Raw genomic sequence first — 21,970 nt, 5'->3', positions numbered from 1 at the left:
ACAGCAGAATAACCAAACAGTTTACCCTCTCTAAGGCAGGAACTTTATTCCTAAAAGTAAGACTCCACCAGAGTGCATTCTTCCTAAGGGTTCACGTGAAGAAATATATCATCATTGAATAAATTTGAGTCAACCTATTTTCCAGGCTATAGGTACTCCAAGACAAAACTCCTTCTGGGCTGAGCCAGAACTGACCACACCACATGGTATCCAATTCTGCCGAAGCTTGAAAACTTAGTACATTTGATAGAAACAGAGTAAAACCAATGACCCCCTCCACACTTCAACAGTTATTTGAGGCAAAAGATACTACGGGGACAAACAGATATTATATCTTTTTCCTTAAAAGGACTGTGCTGGGAAACTTGGCTTCAGAACAAGACAGACCCCTTAGTTACTGCATTCTTCATTGATCTTGTAATTTGAAGGCCCTCTATTCCTTGCTGTTGAACAGAGGGAAAGGAAGAAACTTGTGGAATTACTTGGTGATGAATCTTGACAGGGGAAGATTGACTGGAGACATCTATCTATCTTTCTCTGTCCTGTAGAATAGCTGCTACCAACTTCTTGAGAAGTTCCACTTACTCTTCAGCAAAGTTTTATCATGCAAGCAAGGATCTTACACAGCTTTTTAAAAACACAAGAAGTTTGCAAAACAAGATCAACGCACCTTCTGCTCCACCGAAACCCCGGGGCAACTTCAATCTAAGGAAGAGAGGTAAACAATGTGACAGAACTGCTAACAGTGAGAGAGCACGGCAGGCACAGGACCAAGTCTGCAAGCTAAGCTGTACACTCATTTATCCGTCCCAAACTTTAAATCTTATCATGGATCGGTTAAGGAGGCCAAAAAAAAAAAAAAAAAATCACAGACTGATCACTCCTATCTTGTGTGACTGAAGCCTCTGGGACATGAAGTTAACCTGAAGCAAATGTCATTGCTGGCATTTCATCAATCTAAACCAACCTGCAGAAGCTGGGTAGGTAAGCAAGACATGCTGCAAGAGCCTATTTAGAAAGAAAAGGACAGATAAACTTTAGCGCAGATGTTTTGAGCCCTTTCTCAAATTTTTGCAGCCACACTGGATTAATCGCTTTTTTCTGCGCACCTCATTTTTCCACCTGCTGAGGAAGTACCTAATACTCTGTGGGTAATTAATGCTTAAGTAATTGAGATAGCTATGTGGTATAAAGGGATACTGACCTTAAGAAACTGCAAGCATTTTGCAGCAAAACAATTAACGGTGGAGACAGCAGCAGCAAGTTTAATGACCTGTCAGTGCCTCTTACATGGCCTCTTCTGAAAGAGGTGGCATGTTCACATACGCCTATTCCACAGCAGAACTTAGTTGCTGTGTAACAAGTGCATAAAATCACTGCAAGTAGAATTGCAGTAGACAATATTACATAAAGGACAAGACTGAGGAAGCCTTATAAAGCATGAAAATACATGTTTGATCAGTACAGAAAGGCTAAATTAATAGCTGCTTCTTACACATGCCAAAGGGCTCCCAACCGAGAGGCAACAATGGAGTTTCAATCCATTATTTGCACTCAAAATCAAAAAAAGTTCAATGTGAACAGAAACATGTGTTTCCAGGGATTCCCAAGATGTTAAACATTCTCCTGTAATTGAATAAATAAGAGTCAAAGACTGAAACCCATTAGTATGTTTCCACTAACAATGCAGAATAAAGCAGAATAAAACAGAACCGCAAGTTAAAACTTCAGGGAAATGACCAGCATCAGTGTACAGCTTAAATGCTGCTGTGCTGGCATGGAAGAGAGGAAAAGTCCAGAGTAGTCTCCTAAGGAAACAAGATAAGAGCAACCCCGTTCTTGTCCCTAGTGATATTTATTCTTATAAGGCTACACTCTTATGAGTAGAAGTACTTACTTTCCATAGCCTCCTCCATTCAGAATTTGAGAACCTTGCATACTAACACTCTTCCCTTCCCTCACTGGGGTAGAAATAGTTTCAGCAATTTCTTCCTGTTGCTTTATGAGTCTGCACCCACATGAATAAACAGTTATGCACTGCATGTACATCTTTAAGGAAGCAGCAAAACTGAAGATATACTTTTGCCTCAAGTTTCAAAAGCCATGGCCCATCACATCTCTGCACATCAGGAGGGCAGGATGAGGCCGAGAGCAGAAGGATCTAGGGAAAAATCCACGCAGCGAGCACTGTAAGACTCCAGGACACTCTAGAAATAAAGCCGTGTTGGAAGCATCTGCAAGTTTATATGGTATATGCCCACCTCACTCCTAGCTGTTGTCATGTCCGACAACTGCCTTGCTTTCAGTAAGCACTTACTCCTCCACCTCCCATTTCAAACTAGCCCAGAATTATCTTCCACAGCCAGTGAAGGGGTCCGAACAGATACAAAAGTGGAAAGCTAGACAACTGTAGCAGCCAACGACCCTTTTCAAAGCCAAGCCTGTCTGTCTGAATATCACAACCAGATCCAAAAGAGCAAACAAAGAACAGCCACAAGCTTGAGCTTCGTTACCTCTCAGGTTTCAAAGGCCTTACACTCACTGCAACTAAATCTGTATTCCAACTTGCTAATACACATATATACAGGACTGAGACCCTGGAGGACTTATGGGTATATAAAGTGAATGTTGCTGAAGGGAAACAGCTGTTAAAAATCGGCTCAGGAGAAAAAAATTTGCATAAAAAAGTAGTTACAGGTAGGTTCCCTGTGGATTTCTTTTAGAACCACTAATACCAAACAATTTTTAGTAGAGCATCTAATCTCAGGCTTTTCCAAATTCACACCTGTTTCCTCCCCATTGTGCAAAATGCGGTTAACATAACCGGCACAGCAGGAAGGACAGACTTGCTGAGAAAGCCTGGACAATTGCTCACAAACCAGTCTAGCGTCCAGGAGTGTAAAACTAGTTTAAAATTATAAAAGATGATAAAAATTTAAGGGCATTCAAATAGATAATGCAAAGGTGACTAATCCCATTTTCAGCGTTAGAAAGCAACCAACTTTTAGCCCAGACCCAAGGCTTAGCACAGAAACCCCCACACGGTGCTGTCACACACAATCTCCTCTCGGGAAGAGACAAAGGGAGGGATGTGTGCACCACACCGAGGGATGTATTGCCGCACCAGAGACAAAGACAAAAAGAACGGGCCAGGGTCACTTGCGAGTCGCTCAGGAGGAAGAACCAGAGGCACTCACGCCTCTGCTCGCCTTCTGCCCTGGTTCTCCAAAGTGTTTGCTACAGGGAGGCAATTGCAACATTTACAGTCATGTTTAGACTTCGGAGCTATCAGGGACTTCAGAAGATAACCTATCCCTTACTTCAACACAATCTAAAGCAAAATGGTTCACTTAACCCTTATTTTTCTGGTTTGCAGGAATCCTTTTCCTTAAGGAGTTCTTGGCTAGCAATTTGGGCTGCAGAATTTTTGGGACAATACATTGCTCTTCATCGATCCCCTCTCCCGAAGGATGTGCAATCCAGGGTGGATGGAAACACACACTTTTGCTCAACCACCAAGCGCACTTACACCAGAGACACTTTTGCTCTTTGGTTGCTCCATAGCACAGAGAACCCCAGCTTATGCTCAACTGCAGCATAAGAATCAAGCCTAGACCTTAAGCGAGGAGTGCAGTGGCTGCGCTTCTGCCTGCATCGCCATCACAGGTAGGTGGGCTGAATCATCTCCTGGAGATTTTTGACAAAGAATTGCCCAGGGAACAGCTTTGAGAGTTACTTTAGCAGACTGGGTCAAGAGCAAAGAAAATCTTTCGGTGCAATCTGTGACAAATTCACACTGCAGACAGAGAACTTCATGTACTGTACTCCATCCATAGACTGAGTCAGTGCCCCTAGCAGAAGGTTTTTCCGCCTCCAACTGCTCTTTATACCATCATTAGAAAGGTGCAAACAACACAATTTGTGATGCAAAGTCAACAGCTGCTTACTGCATGCAAACTTTCAAGACAGGTGAATCAGGAGAAAGTAAGGGCAAACAACTATAATTCCTAGTCCTTAGAAAGGATAATAGAAACTTCAGCTATATTAAAGAATAAAGATATTGATATTATTTTGGGGCATAAGAAGAAAAGTTTCAGTTCTAAAAACTGTGCTAGCCAACAGGAAAACTGCTGTGTTGTCAGGAATAATTACACTGCAATGATGTCAACTAGAAAAATATTTTCACTTGCTGGCTGTGTAAATCACTAGCATTCTTGGATTCACTAAAAAGACGTTTGTAAAGACTCCCTGAAATCCTGACACTTCCTCAGTGCAAGAGCGATGTCTCAACAGTAGCTCACACAGAGCCTGTATTCGTACCAACAACACACGAGGACAGGGCTGGCATGTTTGACTATCCTGGGTTTGACCCAGAACAAGGGCTCCCCCCAAGCAAAAATTCTACAGAAGATTAAAAAAAAAAGCAGTTGCATTGAAATGCTTCCCTTGCAGCAGTCAATGACTAGCCTCCTGTCAGCAGTCAGGATCACACACAGTTTATACACATGGGAGTGGTACAAGCTGTGCTCAGCGTCCTCAGCGGAGAGGCTCTTATGGCATTTGTTCAAAGTCTTTTATTAATCATCCCTTGACAACATGATGTGGCTTTGGCCAGTGCTGGTCTCCTGCTTGCTGTAGGGAGGAAAGAGTTGAAGAGGCAGCACCCTTGGGAACAACGTAAGTCCTCCGCAATCCTCAGTATTAGAGTATAAAATGAGTCTGCAATACAAAGTGGTTGGTGAAATCTTGAAATCGCCTCTGCCAAGCAGTACCACTGTTTTACAAGCTGGAGTCAGATGATTCTCCTACTACTTGTTTAGCAGCGTGCCTACTAAGCTGAACTGATGGGGGAAGCATGGCCAAAGTCTTATAAAAAGTTTGTTTCAGAAGACCAGGCATTTATATTATTTTTATCACACTCAAGCTGGTTCCTCACTGTAGGAGCAACTCCCACACTGATTCCAGCTGGTGGTTTGTTTGTTGTTTTTTTTTCCTCTCCTATCTATCTACAATCATTTCTTTCAAGTATAGGGCTCCACTGGATGGATACAGCCCGATTTCACCTCTGTTCCCATCGTGGGCGAGTTCAGTGATCACTCACCCACGCCAGGCTAATTCCAACGGTTGTCTGCAAGCATCTTATCACCAGAGTCAGCTTTGCCACAAGTCCCACTCCCAAGACAAGGGAGGGAATGGAATTCCCCTGCCTTAAGGGGACATTACTGCAATTAGCATACAAGAAGAAACCTGATTCCAGCTAAAATACACAACAAAGTAAACAAAAGGTAAATGTTTAATGACAGTTGAGATTTCTCCACTTCGAACTTCTGAAAGGAAGAGAGCAGACATAGAAAGAAGCATCACCACAGCAGTGTAGGTCACAGTAGCTTTAAAAGTGAGTTCTAAAATAAGGTTATGACTGCAATACTTAAATGACTATTAAGTACAGCTCCTAGATATGGCACACCACATTCCACTGGAAGACTTCAATTTACATCAGGAGACATGAAATGTTACTTTAAGTCACTGATTTGAATCTCATTATGCACCTGTAATCTGTTTATTTTGTTAAATCCAGGTCAAGTCTCACTAGCTGGCAACTGTTAAATCACACTGATACAGGTACCCGAATATAAAATGTAACCTGTTAATGCAGGATAACATGCTGTGGTTACTTTATTATGCATAATAAACTCCTAACTGTTTCAATTAAAAAAGCTCCACACAATATATTATCAGTTTGATGAGGTTTTTCGTTGGGTTTTTGGGGTGGGTTTTTTTTGTTTTTAAACTAATGGCTTGCATCTTTGGATGAAAATCAGAATTTTTATGAAATGCACAGCCAACATTTTCAGACTCTACCTTACACAAAACTCGTATCTGCCTTGAACGAGACTTATGAAGGGGAGAAAGACATCTACTTAATTTGTTTCACATCTAAAGTGTACTAAAAGAAAGCAAGCAAGCATAATCCTTGGAAATTGAACTGAACCAATTGCTTCTGGTTACCTTGTTCCTCAAATTTGAGCGTAGTCCTTTCTTTACCTATGCAGAAACAACTAGGTGTGAAAAGTTAGCTATCTTTTTTCAGCTTTCAAATGGCTTCCACGATCATAGTCACTAAATGAGCTCTTTAAACTGAAGGAAATATGCTGCAGGTGCAGAGGGTCATCAAAAGTTCGTTTATCACTGCACTTCAAACTCCAAGTGCTTAACTAATGACTTCCATCACATCCATGGTTCTGCTTTACAACTACTGCAACATGATCACATTCTCCACTTTTCAAGTTTTCTGAACATGAAACCTAACATTATATTTAAATATTTTAAGAGGTTGGTTGGTGAGATGGTTAGAAACATGCTCGAAAAACTATGAGCACTACAGAAGCAACCATAGGGATTCAAGACTTTGTTATTCCTCTTTAATACAACCCAAAATGAGAAAAAACAAGTTACATTGCTTATTTTCAGGAGTATTCCAAAGGAAAAATTAAGAAATATTTCTTTCCACTTGATTATTTGACAGCAAAAATAGGCACAGGAAACAAGAGGAACATCTAAGACTATTTACAATCTGATAATTTATTGCTGAATGATTCAACTGTAAGGCTAGGAAAAACTATTTTTAAAAGTTTCTTGGCTGCCAGTTTTATACATGTTGAGACAAATTTTTAAAAGGTTATTGTGATTCTTAATAGAGTCAAAATTAAATCAATAAAACTGTTAAAATTTATTATGAATTTTCCATGAAGGACTAATACCACCTTCAAAGCTGTAGCCACTCCAGCTGATTTAGCAGTTTGCTCCTACGCAAACAGCCCAGCGCAGCAGCTGTATGTTCCCTCCTATCCTCCTCCTCCAAGTATTTCAAGCCTGTGCTGGACAAAACCACTTCTGGGAGGGAAAGCGCCATCCAGGTACCCAGCAGCAGAACGCTCACGCTCTTCAGAGTAAGTTCTGCTTTACCCAAAAGAGCACAGCAGCCCCAGTGGTTTCTGAAACTGCAATACGTGAATACATTTAACCTGTTTTTCAGTGGCACTATTTTGCAAGTTTTAAAGTGTACCAATTTATTTTTGAACTTGGATCTGTTTTCCAACTAGCAATTATCTTACTTCTTGTACTCCAGTCCCTAGCAGACCAGAAAAAAACCTCCCTTTTTCCTGTGATCACAACTGCAACTTGTGATCACCTTTTACTTGATACTATCAGATGTGAAAAGGCACTGATACTGAAACACCGGAGTCTTAAGCTTTCATTAATGGCTGTGGTAGTACTAAGTAAAGCCTGTAAGTGGGAAAACTACGTGATGGGTAGCCCTAATACTGTAAGAAAGAATTAATATGAATAACCTATTCTGAAAATCAACAAATGACAGGAGATACTTAACTTCACATGCCATCCCCAAAACTAAGCAGCTGCATGGACAGATCAAGATACTCCTGGAGAAAGAGGTATAATAAAATTGAAAGTTAAGTAACAGCTCGTAACAGTAACGTTTCTCTTCTAGTGATGGTGTACTAAATACCCCAAATTTGTTGGAGACAATGTAAGTTCAACCTGGTTTTCTAAGGACATTTGTTTGCATCTCTAAGAGGTGAAGCAGTTCAGTAGTCTCTGCTCAAGAAAGGATCTATGACCAGAAAAATAGTTCAACACAGGTTTTCACAACAAGAGACTTTAAAGTACCAGTTACCTTGAGATTAAAATATAAAACAAGATACTTTCTGCCACTACAGTCTCTGTGACAAGTACTGAAATCTTGTCTGCTAGCACTTTACAGTAAGACAGCTACCCCGAGGTACAGAAACAGCAATTTTTTTTTAAGTGAAAGCAATAACCACAGACAAGTAAAACAAGGAGACAACTTGCTAAAACCAAGCATCACATTCTCAGAAAAATCTAACTTCGCTACAGTGAGAAGCATGCAGTTAATGTCAAGTCCAGCATTTGTTCCATCAAGGAGAGCATCAGGAGTTGCTTTATGAACTACATGCATGTCCGACATACAAGAGTAATTCTGCTTCGATTAAGTGCAAGGGCAAACCGTAGGGACCAACAGGGAGGACACATCATTTGACTCTCGGTGTACAAAGACGCTTGACAACCTATTTCTGTACTGATGCCTTTTTGGAGTACTGATCTCCTCAAGTAATTTGATCTGAATTTAGTTCTGTATGTAAATAAACCCATTCGGATCACAGGATTTGGGAAATCACATACCTGTAGTTAGCAAAGCACTGACCACACTGCCTAATAATATACTATTTGGATACCTGGCAGTGATGGACAGGAGACAGTTAAGGTTAAGAAATAGCTTATGAGATGAAGAACTGAGCAAGCGTCACTGACACTTGCTGACCAAATGACACCAACTTCAGAACACGGAAATAAGAGACCTATGAGAAACCTAGAAATGACACAAATTTGCATTCATTTTTAAGCCTTCAAACACTTCATGGATGCTTAGAAGAAAGCCCTTCTGAATACCAGATCTTGTCTGAACTGAAAACTAATGGAAAACTTAGCTCTCCAGTCTCTGAAGCAACTATGATAAAAATCACCATTATACTTGTTTGTAGTCTATGAACTACAATTTCTTTTTAAATACTTTTTTCAGTATTGGGGAAAAACAACTAAAGTAAAGGCTTCTTTAACTCTGTTCTGCTATAGAGCTAATTGCCAAAGACTAATTCCAGAGCTCTGCTGAGATTAAACTGTTAATACACCCAAAAAGACACTATAAAAACTCAGCTGGGGGGGGGTGGGGGTGGTGGTGGTATCAAATAGCATATTTATTTCAGCTCCATTCAAAAAGTAAGTATTTGCCATGTGCAAGTCAGTAGACTTCTTCCCTAGGACTTCTGTAAGAATGAAACTGAGAAGTATTCCCTTCCCCAGCTCAATGGCCCTCCCAAAACACAAACACACTGATGTTATGCAAAAAGGACTCCTTGAACTACAGGCTAAGGAGTTCTCTTTGGGATTTAAGGTTTCTTAGTCTGGATTAGAGTCTGAGCATGAGGCTCCTGTGCCTGGGTGGATGGCTGGGGTATTTACAAAAACAGAGAAAAAACACAAGAACTTGAATTAAAAACAAACTACTTGCGCCATTAATAAATGAGGCTCACATCTGTTTTGAACACTGTTTCATGTTCTTGTGAAATACAGCTACAGGGGACTCATTTCACAAAACAATGCTCCACAGCTTCGTTCTCTATAAAGGAACCTGTTTAAAAATACACACTTCAGCTTCAGCACACCAAGACCTTTTAAACCTCCCGATCCTTCGGAAATGCGGCCAGGGCATTAGTATCATTTCTCCTTCTAACCAAGGACACTGATGAGCTATGGGCAAAGCCCAAGCACAGATCAGTTCCTAGGAGATCCAACCCACCTTCTGAACTAGCTATCCCTGCTGTCAACACCAACTGTAACCTATTTGCTAAACTGCACGCAGACCAGATTCAGTTGGCATGCAGAGACGAGACCGGCAGCTTTGAAGAAAAATCTATCAGATTCCTGAAAGAGGCAAATATTGCACTGGATGAGTGCTGTAAGAGAGTCCTACTCATGAACACAGAGAAGGACAGAGTATTTTAACTCGGGCTATGGTTCAACAATAAATTCACTTTTTCCTCTACACATACGAGCTCACGCTTTGACAGTGATGGATAGCAAAACCATAAACCGAAGATCATGCATCACTGGACAAAAGTCTCAACAACAGGGCTGGGCAGGAGGGAAGGGGCAAACGTGTTAGACACAGAAAGCAATGCTTGAAGAATGACAGCTTTACACCTTCATTTATGAAACAAGAAACTGATGGACTCATCAGTTCAAGTGCTTCTGCCTTTTGCCTAAGATTCAATTTAAGAATTAAATTACTGGGATAGGCTGCCATCTCCATCCACTGCAAGACAAGCTACAGACTGGGGCAAACAAAACTGCACTGTGCTGGGCTCTCCCAAGACCACATGCTGACAACTAAAGAAGCCAAGCATAGAGCATCAAGTGCCAAGCTGTACTTTCCTCTTTATATCTAGACAATTGGAACGGCCTAAAACCTAGAAAGCAGCTTCCTTTAGATACAAGTGATGCTGAATAAGCCTACTTGATGATAAAACAAAAACATTGTTTATGACAGCCACCAAATTCCAGAGAGCAGCATATTTTAAATTAAAGACTGTATCTACTCATAAAAACAGGTATTTCAAGGACAGCTTGCTTATGCTTCCCTAATGAAGTGCAGGTGACATACACAGCTATGATATTATGACTCAGACAAGACACAAGCTCCTCTGAGAGGCTTTCTGGTTTTGGAGTAGGAAGAACACAGGAGGATATAAGAAAACAAAAGTGAAAAAGGCTCTTGAAAAATGCATGTTATCCACAACATTCACATCCAAAGGTATCCTGGACAGCTGGAGAGACGTTCCAATCTGCTGGAGCAAGACAAAGTAACCCAAACACCTACACAGCTCCAGTATGACAACTTGCAAATATCAGAATTAACAGCACTGATACCCTGACTCTGATCTGGGCTAGTGTTTGTTTACTAACAAGATGGATCAAGACGACACCTACAACAGAATTGGGCAACACTGCAGAAGTTAATCCAGGTCACTGTTGTTAAGAGTTCATCTCTTGGCATTGTCTTTGTAGTGACATGAACCCACTGCCTCTGGATCTGGCAATTTACACTTGTGTACTGGAACACAACTTGCACCTTACCTTTTCTGCCAAAAAGCACTCAAGACTTTTTGCTCCTTATCCCTGAGGTGCACTGTTACCAAACTGAAGGAACCTAATCTTCAGTCAAAACCAATGCTAAAAACTAAGTGTCGAGGGGAAACACCAGTAAGGAAAGCTTACTCTGATCCACGCATAAAGGGGTTTCCTGTGCACAAGAAGCATTACAATAGATACGGCACATTTTAACAGCCTCAATGACATTCTCGGTCCTCAAAAGAAGAGCAGGCAGCTTTTTATTCCCCATCTGGTGGTCATTAACTCTAGAGTACAAACCTCAGAGTACGTCACTAGCACTACTCCATCCCTCCATTTTGTACACGCTGCTTGTGTTGCAATGAATCATACCCTCACACGGATCTCCAAAGAGCTCCTGCTTCCAGTTTCCCAAAAGGCTAGATTAAAATGGAGAGTGCTCGTCTAACTTGTAAGTGTACCTTCTTAGGCAAGTTAAAACTGGTACCTGCCCATCCCAGCTGTTTTATCTCTCCAATAATTGATCTTACTCATACACTTGCTAGCATTCACAAACTGGCAGAAGACATAATGCGCTCTTCCTATTGCTCAAGGCACAATTAGGAGACACTCATACCAAGGTGGCATGCATGGTGCAAGAGACTAACCTGTAAAGTACTTGATACCGGAACCCCGCACACAGACAAGGGAACCACTGATCTCCCTACTGTAAATCCAGTAATTTCACTAATTGCAAAACCCAGCATGCAACATTTTAGTATTTGTGAAATAATTTAGCACCACAGAAAAAAAGATGCAGGCTTTAGCTCCTGAGATGAGTTCTGTATTTAAGAAAAAATTACAACATATGCTAAAACTGCAGAAGGTGTTTTTTTTGTACTGCCCTTTGCTAACCACCTCAGTCCTCACATGGAGAGAGAATTAAAAGTCAAAACCAAAAGTCCAAGTTGGAATTGAATCTTAGTCCTAGCCAGACAGCTTTATACCTATTTCTGTGCTGGAAGAAATCACTCCCACTCTGTTCTTGTTTTCCACCTCTGAGAAGAGCGAGCATAGTACTCCCTCTTCACCTACCGTGTTGCCTATTTAAACAGTACGGCCTTAGGACAGGATAACAATGTATAGCACAAAGGACCTTAATCCCAGGCATAGTGTCCGTGTGTAACAGAACGTCCCTCCGCAGCGCTTCCTGCCTTCAGCTTCAAAAGTGCCTCTCTTCATATTCAACCCTTCATCTTCACATAGCCTGACCAGAGCACCAAGCAACACATACTACGCTGATAGCTGACAAGACAGCATCACACAAAACCAGAAGCTGGAATAAGAACTGCCAACTTAGCTACAAATCTCCCTAAGGACAGAAGGAACTCCATCCACTTGCATCCGCTGCAGAGCAGATGAAGGAAGACAGCCCTCCCACCTGGTTATCAGTTGTCCAAATCATCCCATGTCACAAGCTATGTAGCAGGGTGTCCCCTGCCACCTCCTGTACTTTTTTCCTCCTAAAACTCTGCTTGCAGACCACAAAAATAGAAGCCTCTTAGTTGTGCTACCCTAACTCCAGAAATCTCTGCATTTCAATTGGAAAACCACTACGTGTTTCTCAACTCTATCTCCAGATACGTAACAATCTGCAACAGACACCGTATTTCAAAGGGAAAAAACCACAGAAGGTGAGAGCCCACCTTTCCCTCACCCTCTCCCCTAAAAGGTCCTTTTAGGCCACCTCTCCAAAACAAGAAACTGCAACCTCAGAGGAAGATGAGCAGCTGTTTTGACAAGTCTGGCCCTTGTTCAAATACAGGAATATAAGCCTTGAGCAGTAATACATTGCCATCGATAAAAAGTTCAGCTAGAGTACATTGCCTTGGCCCTAAAACACAGGTCATCTATTCTGTGTTACATACAAAGGAAAAACTACCACACTGTCATTCAAATTGAAAAGGTGTACAGAAGAAAAGTGGCAAATAAAGGAAGAGAAAAGTTCCTGGATAACACTCTACAAGTTCATATTCTCATGTGTCAGAAGCAGTGTTAGGCAATAGATCAGAGTAAGTGACAAATGCCAGGAAAAATTATAAAGCTATCTGTACTTGGGTATCGCTCCATTCCTATTAATTATTTTCTTGACTTTTTACCATGAAGCCACATCTCTGGTCAATGTCTAAAAACATTATTTTTAAAAATTCTTAAAATTATTCCATTTAGACACTGCCACACATCATCTAGCTGCACCAAACTGACAGACATTTGGATGGAAACAAGACAACTTCCAATCCCATGCAGTATGTACTGAGTAGTGGAGTGAGCCCAACACTTCAGAAATTACAAAGCATCTGGTAAAACTCATTCCAGAGCAGCCAGACAAACAGTGCTCATGCATTAGCCTGGTGGGTTTCAGACAGGACAAGCTGTATGCAGTCTTATCCATGTTGAACACAAGACCTCGTATTTCATTTGTTCTTATCATTTATTCCCTAACACAGCAAAATGCTCTACTACTGAGGTCCCAGATGCTTGCTGCAAAAATTAGTAAGACCGTGCAAATCAATGATTAGGATTTCAAAATGAGCAATAAGTAGTAAAAGTCACCAGGGTCTTATTTTTAGAAAAATCACTGAAAAATAGCATTATGGGAGAAAAAGGAACATTTTGAAGAATCAGAACTATGCCTTCATTGAGAATGTAAGAGTCTTGCTCCCCCAAATAAAGTTGTACTATCTGCTAAATACTGCGTGTCCATAAGAGACTATGTCAGCTGTACACTGCTGCTGCTGAGACGCTTAGCTAAGTTATCCTCACCATGGAGCACGTCTTTAATAATGGACACAGATATGACCTAACCAAAGATGAGTTACACTGATAAAAATATTTTAGTGAAGCTACAAGTACACTCCAAGCTTTCCTGAGGTAGAAATCAGTCTCTCTTCAGTCATAGAAAGATACAGCCAACTGCAGAATCACTCTGCTGCAGCACTGAATTCCATGAATGTCCATCTGTCTTTAACAGGCAACCATCTATGTTGGGCAGAACTATGAAGGAGCAAATCTTGCTCTTTTGGTGGGCACCGTGAAGCTCAGCACTCTGCAATACTGCTAGAGAAGGAAGCCATTGTCTTCATAACACTCTCTAAAAAACCCCTTCTCTGACGAAGGTATAAGATAAAAATACATACATGCACACCCACACAGCTCACAACTGCACAAAGCATATGGTAAGCTTGTGAACACGAACAAATACATTCATGTCAAAAATATCAATAAGGAATCCAGAAAGATCTACCCATCAGAAGCTTTGTGGGAAGCAACTTTTGGCTCCAAGACTGACAGGAGCCTTCTAATAGAACAATTTCCCAATGGCCTGATGCTGTCCCTCTTTACCCTGCAATCATCCCAGTTTCAGAAGTTACCATCTTCAAACTTAAAAAGGGATTTAAGTACTTTAGGTGGAGACACGGGTTGTTTTTCTTGATGAGGTATTGTCTGCTGAGGCTGAATGATAAGCACCTACACTAACTTTCCTGCTACGCCTCCCATATTTGAGCCTGCACTGCCCCCATCCCATCGAGATACGCATTTCAGACATTTTCCAGCCCCCGCCCCCAAAGCTTTCCAAGACAGGAGTAAAGCATGCTCAATGCTGTCCGTCCTTGTGACTCCTTCACATTGGGAAGTGGCAGTTTCGAAACACACAGCAGCTGTCAGTACAAGTTAATTGTCTAAGCTGACTACTACTGCCACCATCCTCAAGTGAAGCTATTGAGATTTAAGTAACAGCTATGAACAAAGGAAACTTCCCCAGGGTGAAGCAACAGTATCAAATGTAGCATTCACGAGAGCTGTCTGGCCATGTCTTCTTTTTCCCCTGGAGTACATTATTCTAGCAGACAAACAGGCCTTGACATGATGGAAAACATCACTAGAACTTTGTGATAACACTGTAGCAAATTTGTGAGGCAATTCTTATTTGAACCACTGTCCCTCTTCTACTCATCCTTCCTCATTACAGGACTCCATCTCTATCATTAGCTATTAATGGGGAACTAATTGCCAAGGTCTCCCACTTCCCCAAAAGCATCAAGTCTGATCTCCACCAGTTGCGCTGGAGGATCTCCCAGAATATTGTTTGTCACAAGGACTGGCACAAAACTGTGTATTTCATATCACCGCTCCTGCTGACACTGCAACACAGACTGGGGTTTAACAAAATCCTACTTTTATCTCAAAGAAGTCCGAGAATCATCGATGTTAAGTAGGTGTTACAAAATAACAAGTTTCGGGAAGACCGACTGCAGCTCCACTCTCTCCACTTTCATTCTCAAGTCTGGGGCTCTCACTTGTTCATCAGCTGAGTACAGAAGTCAAATTTAGAAACCAAATTTCAACTTGAAAATATGCATGTATGCTCACGTTTCTAAAGCCAACAGCAACTTTCTACTGCTCTTTATACCTTACAGGTCACGAGAATACAAAATTAACTTCACCCTTTCTTTTCACGTCACCTCCCAAATGTCCCAACTCTCACTGTGACACCAGAAGACATTACTGCAGTTCACTCTATGATCATTAGTTTAAAAAGCAGGCATTCAAGATGAAAATATTTCTAACTATAAAGCTGATTAAATCCACTGGAACTATTTAGTATTTATGTCAGCCAGGACGTTTTGAACAAATGCTGTGCTAAAAACAGTGTAGTCTCATACACACCAGGACACCACTACCACAACTTGTTCAGCTGAAGTACTGAATAGCAGGAGCCCGCAGTAGAAAAGGCTCTCTCTGCTCTGCCCAGAACAGCACTTCAACACTGTATTAATTCCAATGTTCAACCAGTGACAGGCAGTGGAAGCCACCAGAGGCACATGCAGTGGGAGCTCCCTAGAGCAGGCAGTTTAGCAGAGTAAGGACAGCAGTAACTGGGAATACTGTTTAAAAGGAATAATCCTACTGTAGCCGAGAACTGGGTTTTAAACTGATTTTCTAGCTGTTCTTTCAGAAGACCAGGTCAGCAGCAAACTCACTGCTGAAACAACAGCTAGTCCATACCCTTCTCCTCTTCTCTTAACAGGAGGAAGCATTTTGAAATCTAATGATGATACATATTTAAACGCTGACAGTGCTAAACAGCCCAGAACGGATAGTCATGCAGGGAGAAGGTACAGCCAGGCATATCTGTCATATGTTGCTGTCTCAGTCAAATGAAACAGCACCAGAAAAGCAAGGTGATAAACACCGATTTCTACAACGAATATCCTCTCTCAGATTTGGAAACCTAAGACACAGTCCTTCAAAACTGCAGGCAGGAGCGGAATACCTAATGCTAAATCGCATTTTGCTCCCACATTTCGGAATGTGAGGTTTTCTATAAAACTTGGGGCAGTTTCTATAAAACTAACAGCTGCAAAGGCAATTCAATTTAATAAGCCAATAAATATTTCTGAATGACTGCGCGTCTTACAAGGATGTGAGAAATTATATTAGCACAACCAGCTCGAGCAGACTTGAAAGAAAAACTATCCCATCTTGAAAAGCCACAGAAAAAAAATCCGCACCAATTTCTTATGTTAAATTATCCTTTTCTTAAATAGTCACTGTATCATTAAAGCCCATCCCTGCAGTCCAATAACAAAAAAGCAGATACACTGTCAGAGCTCCGCTGATTTTAGCAGAACTACAGCAATTTAAAACATCAGTAAGAATCTGACCTGGAGCCTCTCTCTAATAGGGCAGTGGCTTGTGCTATTTCAGCAGGTATTACTTTAACAGGAATCCAGTGAAATCATTAACAGAGGAATTTGAGTCAATGAGATGTTAAGTACTTGCTATAATTACATATTATTGCAGTTTCTGCTGACAGTGCAACTCAGGAGGTTGGAATTCAATGAACTATCCAACAAATATCTGAAGTCACAGTTGCAAATGAAATTAAATCTGAATTTGTGTTCGATCACGTTTATGAGCTGTGTGCCTAACTTATGTGAAGCCATATAAAAAAACCACACTTTTACATTGGTCTCCTGGTTAAAAATTTTTCATGTTTTACAAAGTAAACAAAGTAGCCCTGATAGCACGTTAATAACAGATATCGCTTAACACTGTAGTAAAAGGAAAAACATCTTAAGAAAATCTGCTAGAAGTAGGAAGCACACAGGCCATTAACCCCCGAAACACATCTTCCAGCACATTTAGGTAATTCTGCTGAGTTTTAACAAAAACAAAAGTTGGCCACAGCTAACAGAAATGCATTCAACTCCCCACTCCCACAAGATACCCATTAAGTTTTAACCTGAATGCTGAATGTGTCAGAACAATTAACACAACAGACCTCAAGGTCTTTAGTAAAGCCCTTCTGAGGCTACTGCTGGGAAAACAGATGCAAACAACTTATGTAGCACATGATATCTAAGAGCAGCTTACCAACAATACATTTATTTACATTTCTGAGTAGTGTCATAAGTGATCGATTTACTTCAGAGTACCCTCACTTGTAACAATTTGATTCCTACAGTAAAGCTACACTGTTATATTCTACAAGCCCTGCGATAGATTGCTGTGAATGTAATTGAAAAATCAATGTGAAAACAAAATTAAGAAATTTTGCAGAGATTGGCGTCTGACGTTAAATACTTCTAAAATAAAAAAGCTAAGTGGTTTCAGACTTAAAACTACCCCAAGTATTGTTCTGAGGCTGCGGGCAGCACTTCTTACAATGCAGGCTCATCACCCAGCACCGCAGTCTGGAAGTGAAGGCAGGGAGTGACTCAAGGCTTGTGTTGGAAGGAACAAATTACATTCTTCAGGATTCACATCTCCGTGTATCACAAAAAAGGGAAAGGAAATTTTCAGTGGAGATATCCATCTGCATCTAAATACCATTAACTACCTTTTGTATTTGGGATCTCTTGCCAAACATTTGACATTTAAACACACTGGTGATGGCATGCTCCCAGGGAACTTGAAAGACAGTTTCACCCTGACGTGCACAAGATACAGATAGAGCACAAGAGTTTACCTTCAAGCTTCCTAACTTCACGAAGTTTGTTTAGTACAGTGGCTCTAACAGCAGCATTAAGGTACACAGAGCCCTGTGTCAGAAGTAGCCCTGCTCTCCTTCAAAAAACTCTCACCCATCCCGAAGGCGCCAACAAAGCAGCAGCAAGGAAGCACAAATCTGGTCTCCAACAGACTGTTTCACAACCATTGAAAAATCTTAAGGATCTCCATTATGTTGCTTTTCAGTTTGTTAGCATTTAAATCACCCCCACCTTTTACGTGTGCAGCTCTATCACTCATGAAACATGAATTTAATGCAGATGTGCTGAAATTTCCTTAACTTGTAAGGCATTTGTTCAGCACTCCTGCTATTTAATTTATATTTCCCTCTTGCTCATTCCCCTTCATATCTTCACCCTGACGTATACAGAGTTGCCATATGAGCACCCAGGCCAACATAAAAAAACTGCCAGTTTCTGATAAGATGCTGCAGCAGCAAGGGCTGCTTTTTCCCCCCCAAAAAAATTCACTGTTAAAGCAAGCCCCTCCTTCAAGCGTGTTTGACTTCCAGAAGCCATCTTTATGACACTGGACAATCAAATTCACACTTGACTCCTGTTAATATACTGTAATGGTTACTACAGCAATACTGGCCTCAAATTGCATCTTAACTTTATTGGTCAAGTCAACCAGAGGAAAAAAAACTCACTGCTTAGGGTGATGTCTTCACTTTCTACAGAGAACGGTTCTGGATTTTACACAAGCTCTGATCACAGACTGATGAACAGCCAAGACACTAACAGCAGTTAGTGGAATTTTGTAGCTTTGGAGTGCAATTTATTTTGCAAACAAAAGTAATTTTTATCTACTGCACTCTGCAATCACAATGAGAGAACTGAAAGTCAAGATAAATTGCTTTTAGTCTCAACGTTGTCCTCAGTAGTAAGAGGTTGTTATGTTCAACCTCAATAACAAAGCTCTTAAAGGCAAAACTCAATAGAATCCAAACAGATTTTGCATCTGAAGTGATCTGCAATTTTACCAAGTGAGAAAAAAAAAAAAAATCATTCGATTCCCTCCCTGAATACATAGTTGTGACTCAACATTCACATCTGTGAAAAAGGGGTCATTTTCAATGACCAAGCTGTACTTGGAAATGACAGTTTTAGACTACCATTTCCATTCTACAATGCTGAAGACTGCGAAGACGTTACTTGCAAAAAAGGCTCGCTGTTTCAGCGCAATACTGTTCTCAGGATGGTTTGCAAACAGGCACTGCTGGGACTGAACATGGAAAATTCTTCACAGTGCGTACTGATACTAAAAATACAGTTAAGGTGAAAAAAATACCCACTATGGCCAAATTAAACAAGAGGGAAAATCTGGATATTGAGACAGAATGCAATTACCCAAGTTGGAATTTGCCCAGGACACTCTTGCTTAGAGTGATCTGGCTATTTAATGACAAGAAATAGCCAGGAACACATATTTACTGCTGGCATCCTCTCTCATACCTAATACTACCCTGCTATCAATGAAATGGGTGTGTAATCAGATCCGAGTTCTCAGCTACAACCAGGGTGCTCCCTGGTGACCTGCAATGGGCTAGCAGATCCACCCCCACCCACCTTACTTCAGCTGCAACAACCTGTGTGATCACCACCTGAGGTAGTATGTCCACTGACCCAGATATGAACACTAGTAACAACAGGAAGCGTCAAAGTGCTTAAGCTGCTCTATTACTGATACACTACCCAGAAGCCACCCAAAACATTCTTTATGAACAAAAATGTTTACTGCTGGTACATTCAACATTTAGAATGAGTCAGTACCAGCCCCCAGAAAAACTTCCCTTCCCCCAAATGTAAAGAGGAAAGGCAGCTTAAAAGGAGACTTTGGCTCTACTGTTAAACGCTGCCTAACAATAATCAAAGTACAAACCAATTCTAAACATCTGGGGGAAAAAAAAAGTACTTGAGATTCCTACCACCCACTCCTAATCTTTGCCACTAAATAGGATCAAAACAAGAATGTAAGAGCTGGAGCCTCACTGCTATACCTAAATGAGAACCGCCCTTCTCAGATCCGTGTGTGACAATTCCCAACACAGAAGTGCAAAGAACTCCTGTGTGGAGGAAACAAGACTTGGAGCAAGCAGAAGTGACAGGTTTTCAGGAAGATCAGTTGTGGTCACAAGGTCAGAGAGGACAGTGTCTATTCAGCATCATTCCCTTAACAAGACTAACAGGGTTACATGCACCTTTCAGCGCTGAAACGGATTTTGGATTTTAGGGGCCTCTGATCAGTCACAATGATGTCACACAACTGCCATAAAATAATTACAACAGGAGCAAAAGTGTGCTGATATCTACAGTGGTATGAATTTGTTGGGTATGCTTGATTTACCAGGAATTCAGTTTTTCCATCCAGGTGTCTTACTTTGAATCTCTGTATTGAATTCCTCCAACACATGGTAGAAATAAAAACTGGAGGAGTTTTAAGTGCTGTATGCCTAAAACTCTTCAAAGAATAAAACAGCACATGGTCACAATAGAGGACAAAAATCCCTCCAAGAGGTTCATTGGAAGCTGGAGTGGAAAGGTCAAATATGCATCATTTCCCCTATGTAAATCAGTACATAACTAAAGCTTATCAGGGAGTACTTTTCCCTAAATAAAGATGATCCTTAAGCAAATATTTCCCAGCGTAAGAAGGCTACAAGTATTCAAATACATGCTTATATTTAAGTTGCTTCAGGAGTTACTCGTGCACTTCTTGGGAAATCCACTGCACCCTTTCTTCTGTTAAGAATTATTCATAGAGCCCTACTATAGATTCAGAATGGAAATAATAGTTTAAAAACTGCATATGCGCTACTGCCTGCTCCTACTGCACACACACAATCACATTCCAATGAACTGACAGAAAGAGAGGTGCACCCAAATGTAGGTTTGTAAATATTTACATGCAGTAGCCTACAAAACAACCAGACACATGGACATCATCCAGAAAAGCACGCTAAAAATCAGTATAACTATAAAAGTCTAGCAGATATCTTCAACCATTTTTTTGTCCTCCACCACCTCACCAGTCAGAGGACAGCTCAGAGTTCCTTACACATCCCGAACAGTGACAATAACACACACGCACAAAGGTAGGTTGTACATCCTCAACTCCCCTCCACCCTGCTTAAGCCCTTCAATTTGACACCTACCAACCTGGGGGGATTGCAATTAGCTTGCTTCCTAGAAAAATGAATAAACAATCAGAAAAAGTTAGCAGCCATCAGGCTAATTAGAAAAGATAGTATTGTATGCGTATATATATGAATATAAATATATATACACATATAAGTGTACATATTCATATATAAATGTATACATATATATAAAATTACAGGACTCCTATAATGTTTCTGAACAAAATGAACAGTTAGCTTGCAAACTTTCCGAAGTGATGCTGTCTACCTTTCTGGAACTGTCTACACTGTTGGTTTTGTTTTGTTTTTTTTTTTATGTGGGCTTTTATTTTAATTAAAAAGCCCCACCCAACAAGGTAAAGTTACATCAATTGAATAGCGAGGAAAGAAATAAGACTGATCTTAAAATGGATGCAGTAGATTCTTTTAAACAGCAACATGTTGCAATCACCTTTCATTTTAGGGGAAGGGAGGGATTCCCTGAAAGGAACAGAGACGGGGAGCAGTGGGGGGAGGGAGGCTGCGATAAAAAACGGCTTGGGGATTTATTTTAGTTAAAAACTTTGCTTTCCCCGCCGTTAAGAAGGGGCTGGGGGCCAGGGATCGCCGCCCGGTGCCTCTGTAAAAGGCTCCTCTCCGGCAGCTCGGGGAGGAGGAGAAGGAGAGAAAGCCACACAGAAGAGAGGAGAAAAAGAAAATGGCGCAGAGACTAAGTCCCGACCGTCGACAAGGCGACTTTCCAGGGAGGAATCGGGGCCCAAAGGGGACCCCAGAGACTAAGTCCCGACCGTCGACAAGGCGACTTTCCAGGGAGGAATCGGGGCCCAAAGGGGACCCCGGGAGAGCCAATGGGCTCGGATCGGGGGCCTCCGGTGCCCCCACTAGGGGAAGCAGGGGTCGGGGGGGGGCGAGGCCGCCGGGAAAGGGGCGCTTTTGGCAGCTCGATGGGAACAATGGGGCCGGTGAGCGAGGAGCCGGGACTTAGTCTCTGGGACGCCATGTCTGTGCGCGGCCGGCGCGGCGAGGCGAGGGGCGAGCCGGGGCCACCGT

The 21,970-nt window shown here is 41.4% G+C and overlaps 1 protein-coding gene across 1 annotated transcript in view; it reads right to left on the bottom strand.

Moving 5' to 3' along the window:
- Window positions 1–21,920, bottom strand: part of TOP1 (topoisomerase (DNA) I) — a 66,770-nt gene extending 44,850 nt beyond the window's left edge. Inside the window, exons 1-3 of the mRNA XM_009318699.1 lie at window positions 21,709–21,920; window positions 1,898–2,008; window positions 671–705 (exon numbers count right to left, since the gene is read on the bottom strand). Of these exons, the coding sequence (XP_009316974.1) occupies window positions 671–705; window positions 1,898–2,008; window positions 21,709–21,920 (358 nt within the window). The remainder of the gene's footprint in view (window positions 1–670; window positions 706–1,897; window positions 2,009–21,708) is intronic.
- Window positions 21,921–21,970: the final 50 nt, after the last annotated feature.

Source organism: Pygoscelis adeliae, unplaced genomic scaffold, assembly GCF_000699105.1.
Source record: "Pygoscelis adeliae isolate BGI_AS28 unplaced genomic scaffold, ASM69910v1 Scaffold72, whole genome shotgun sequence".
NCBI lineage: Eukaryota > Metazoa > Chordata > Aves > Sphenisciformes > Spheniscidae > Pygoscelis > Pygoscelis adeliae.
This window is presented reverse-complemented; position numbering and strand designations above follow the sequence as displayed.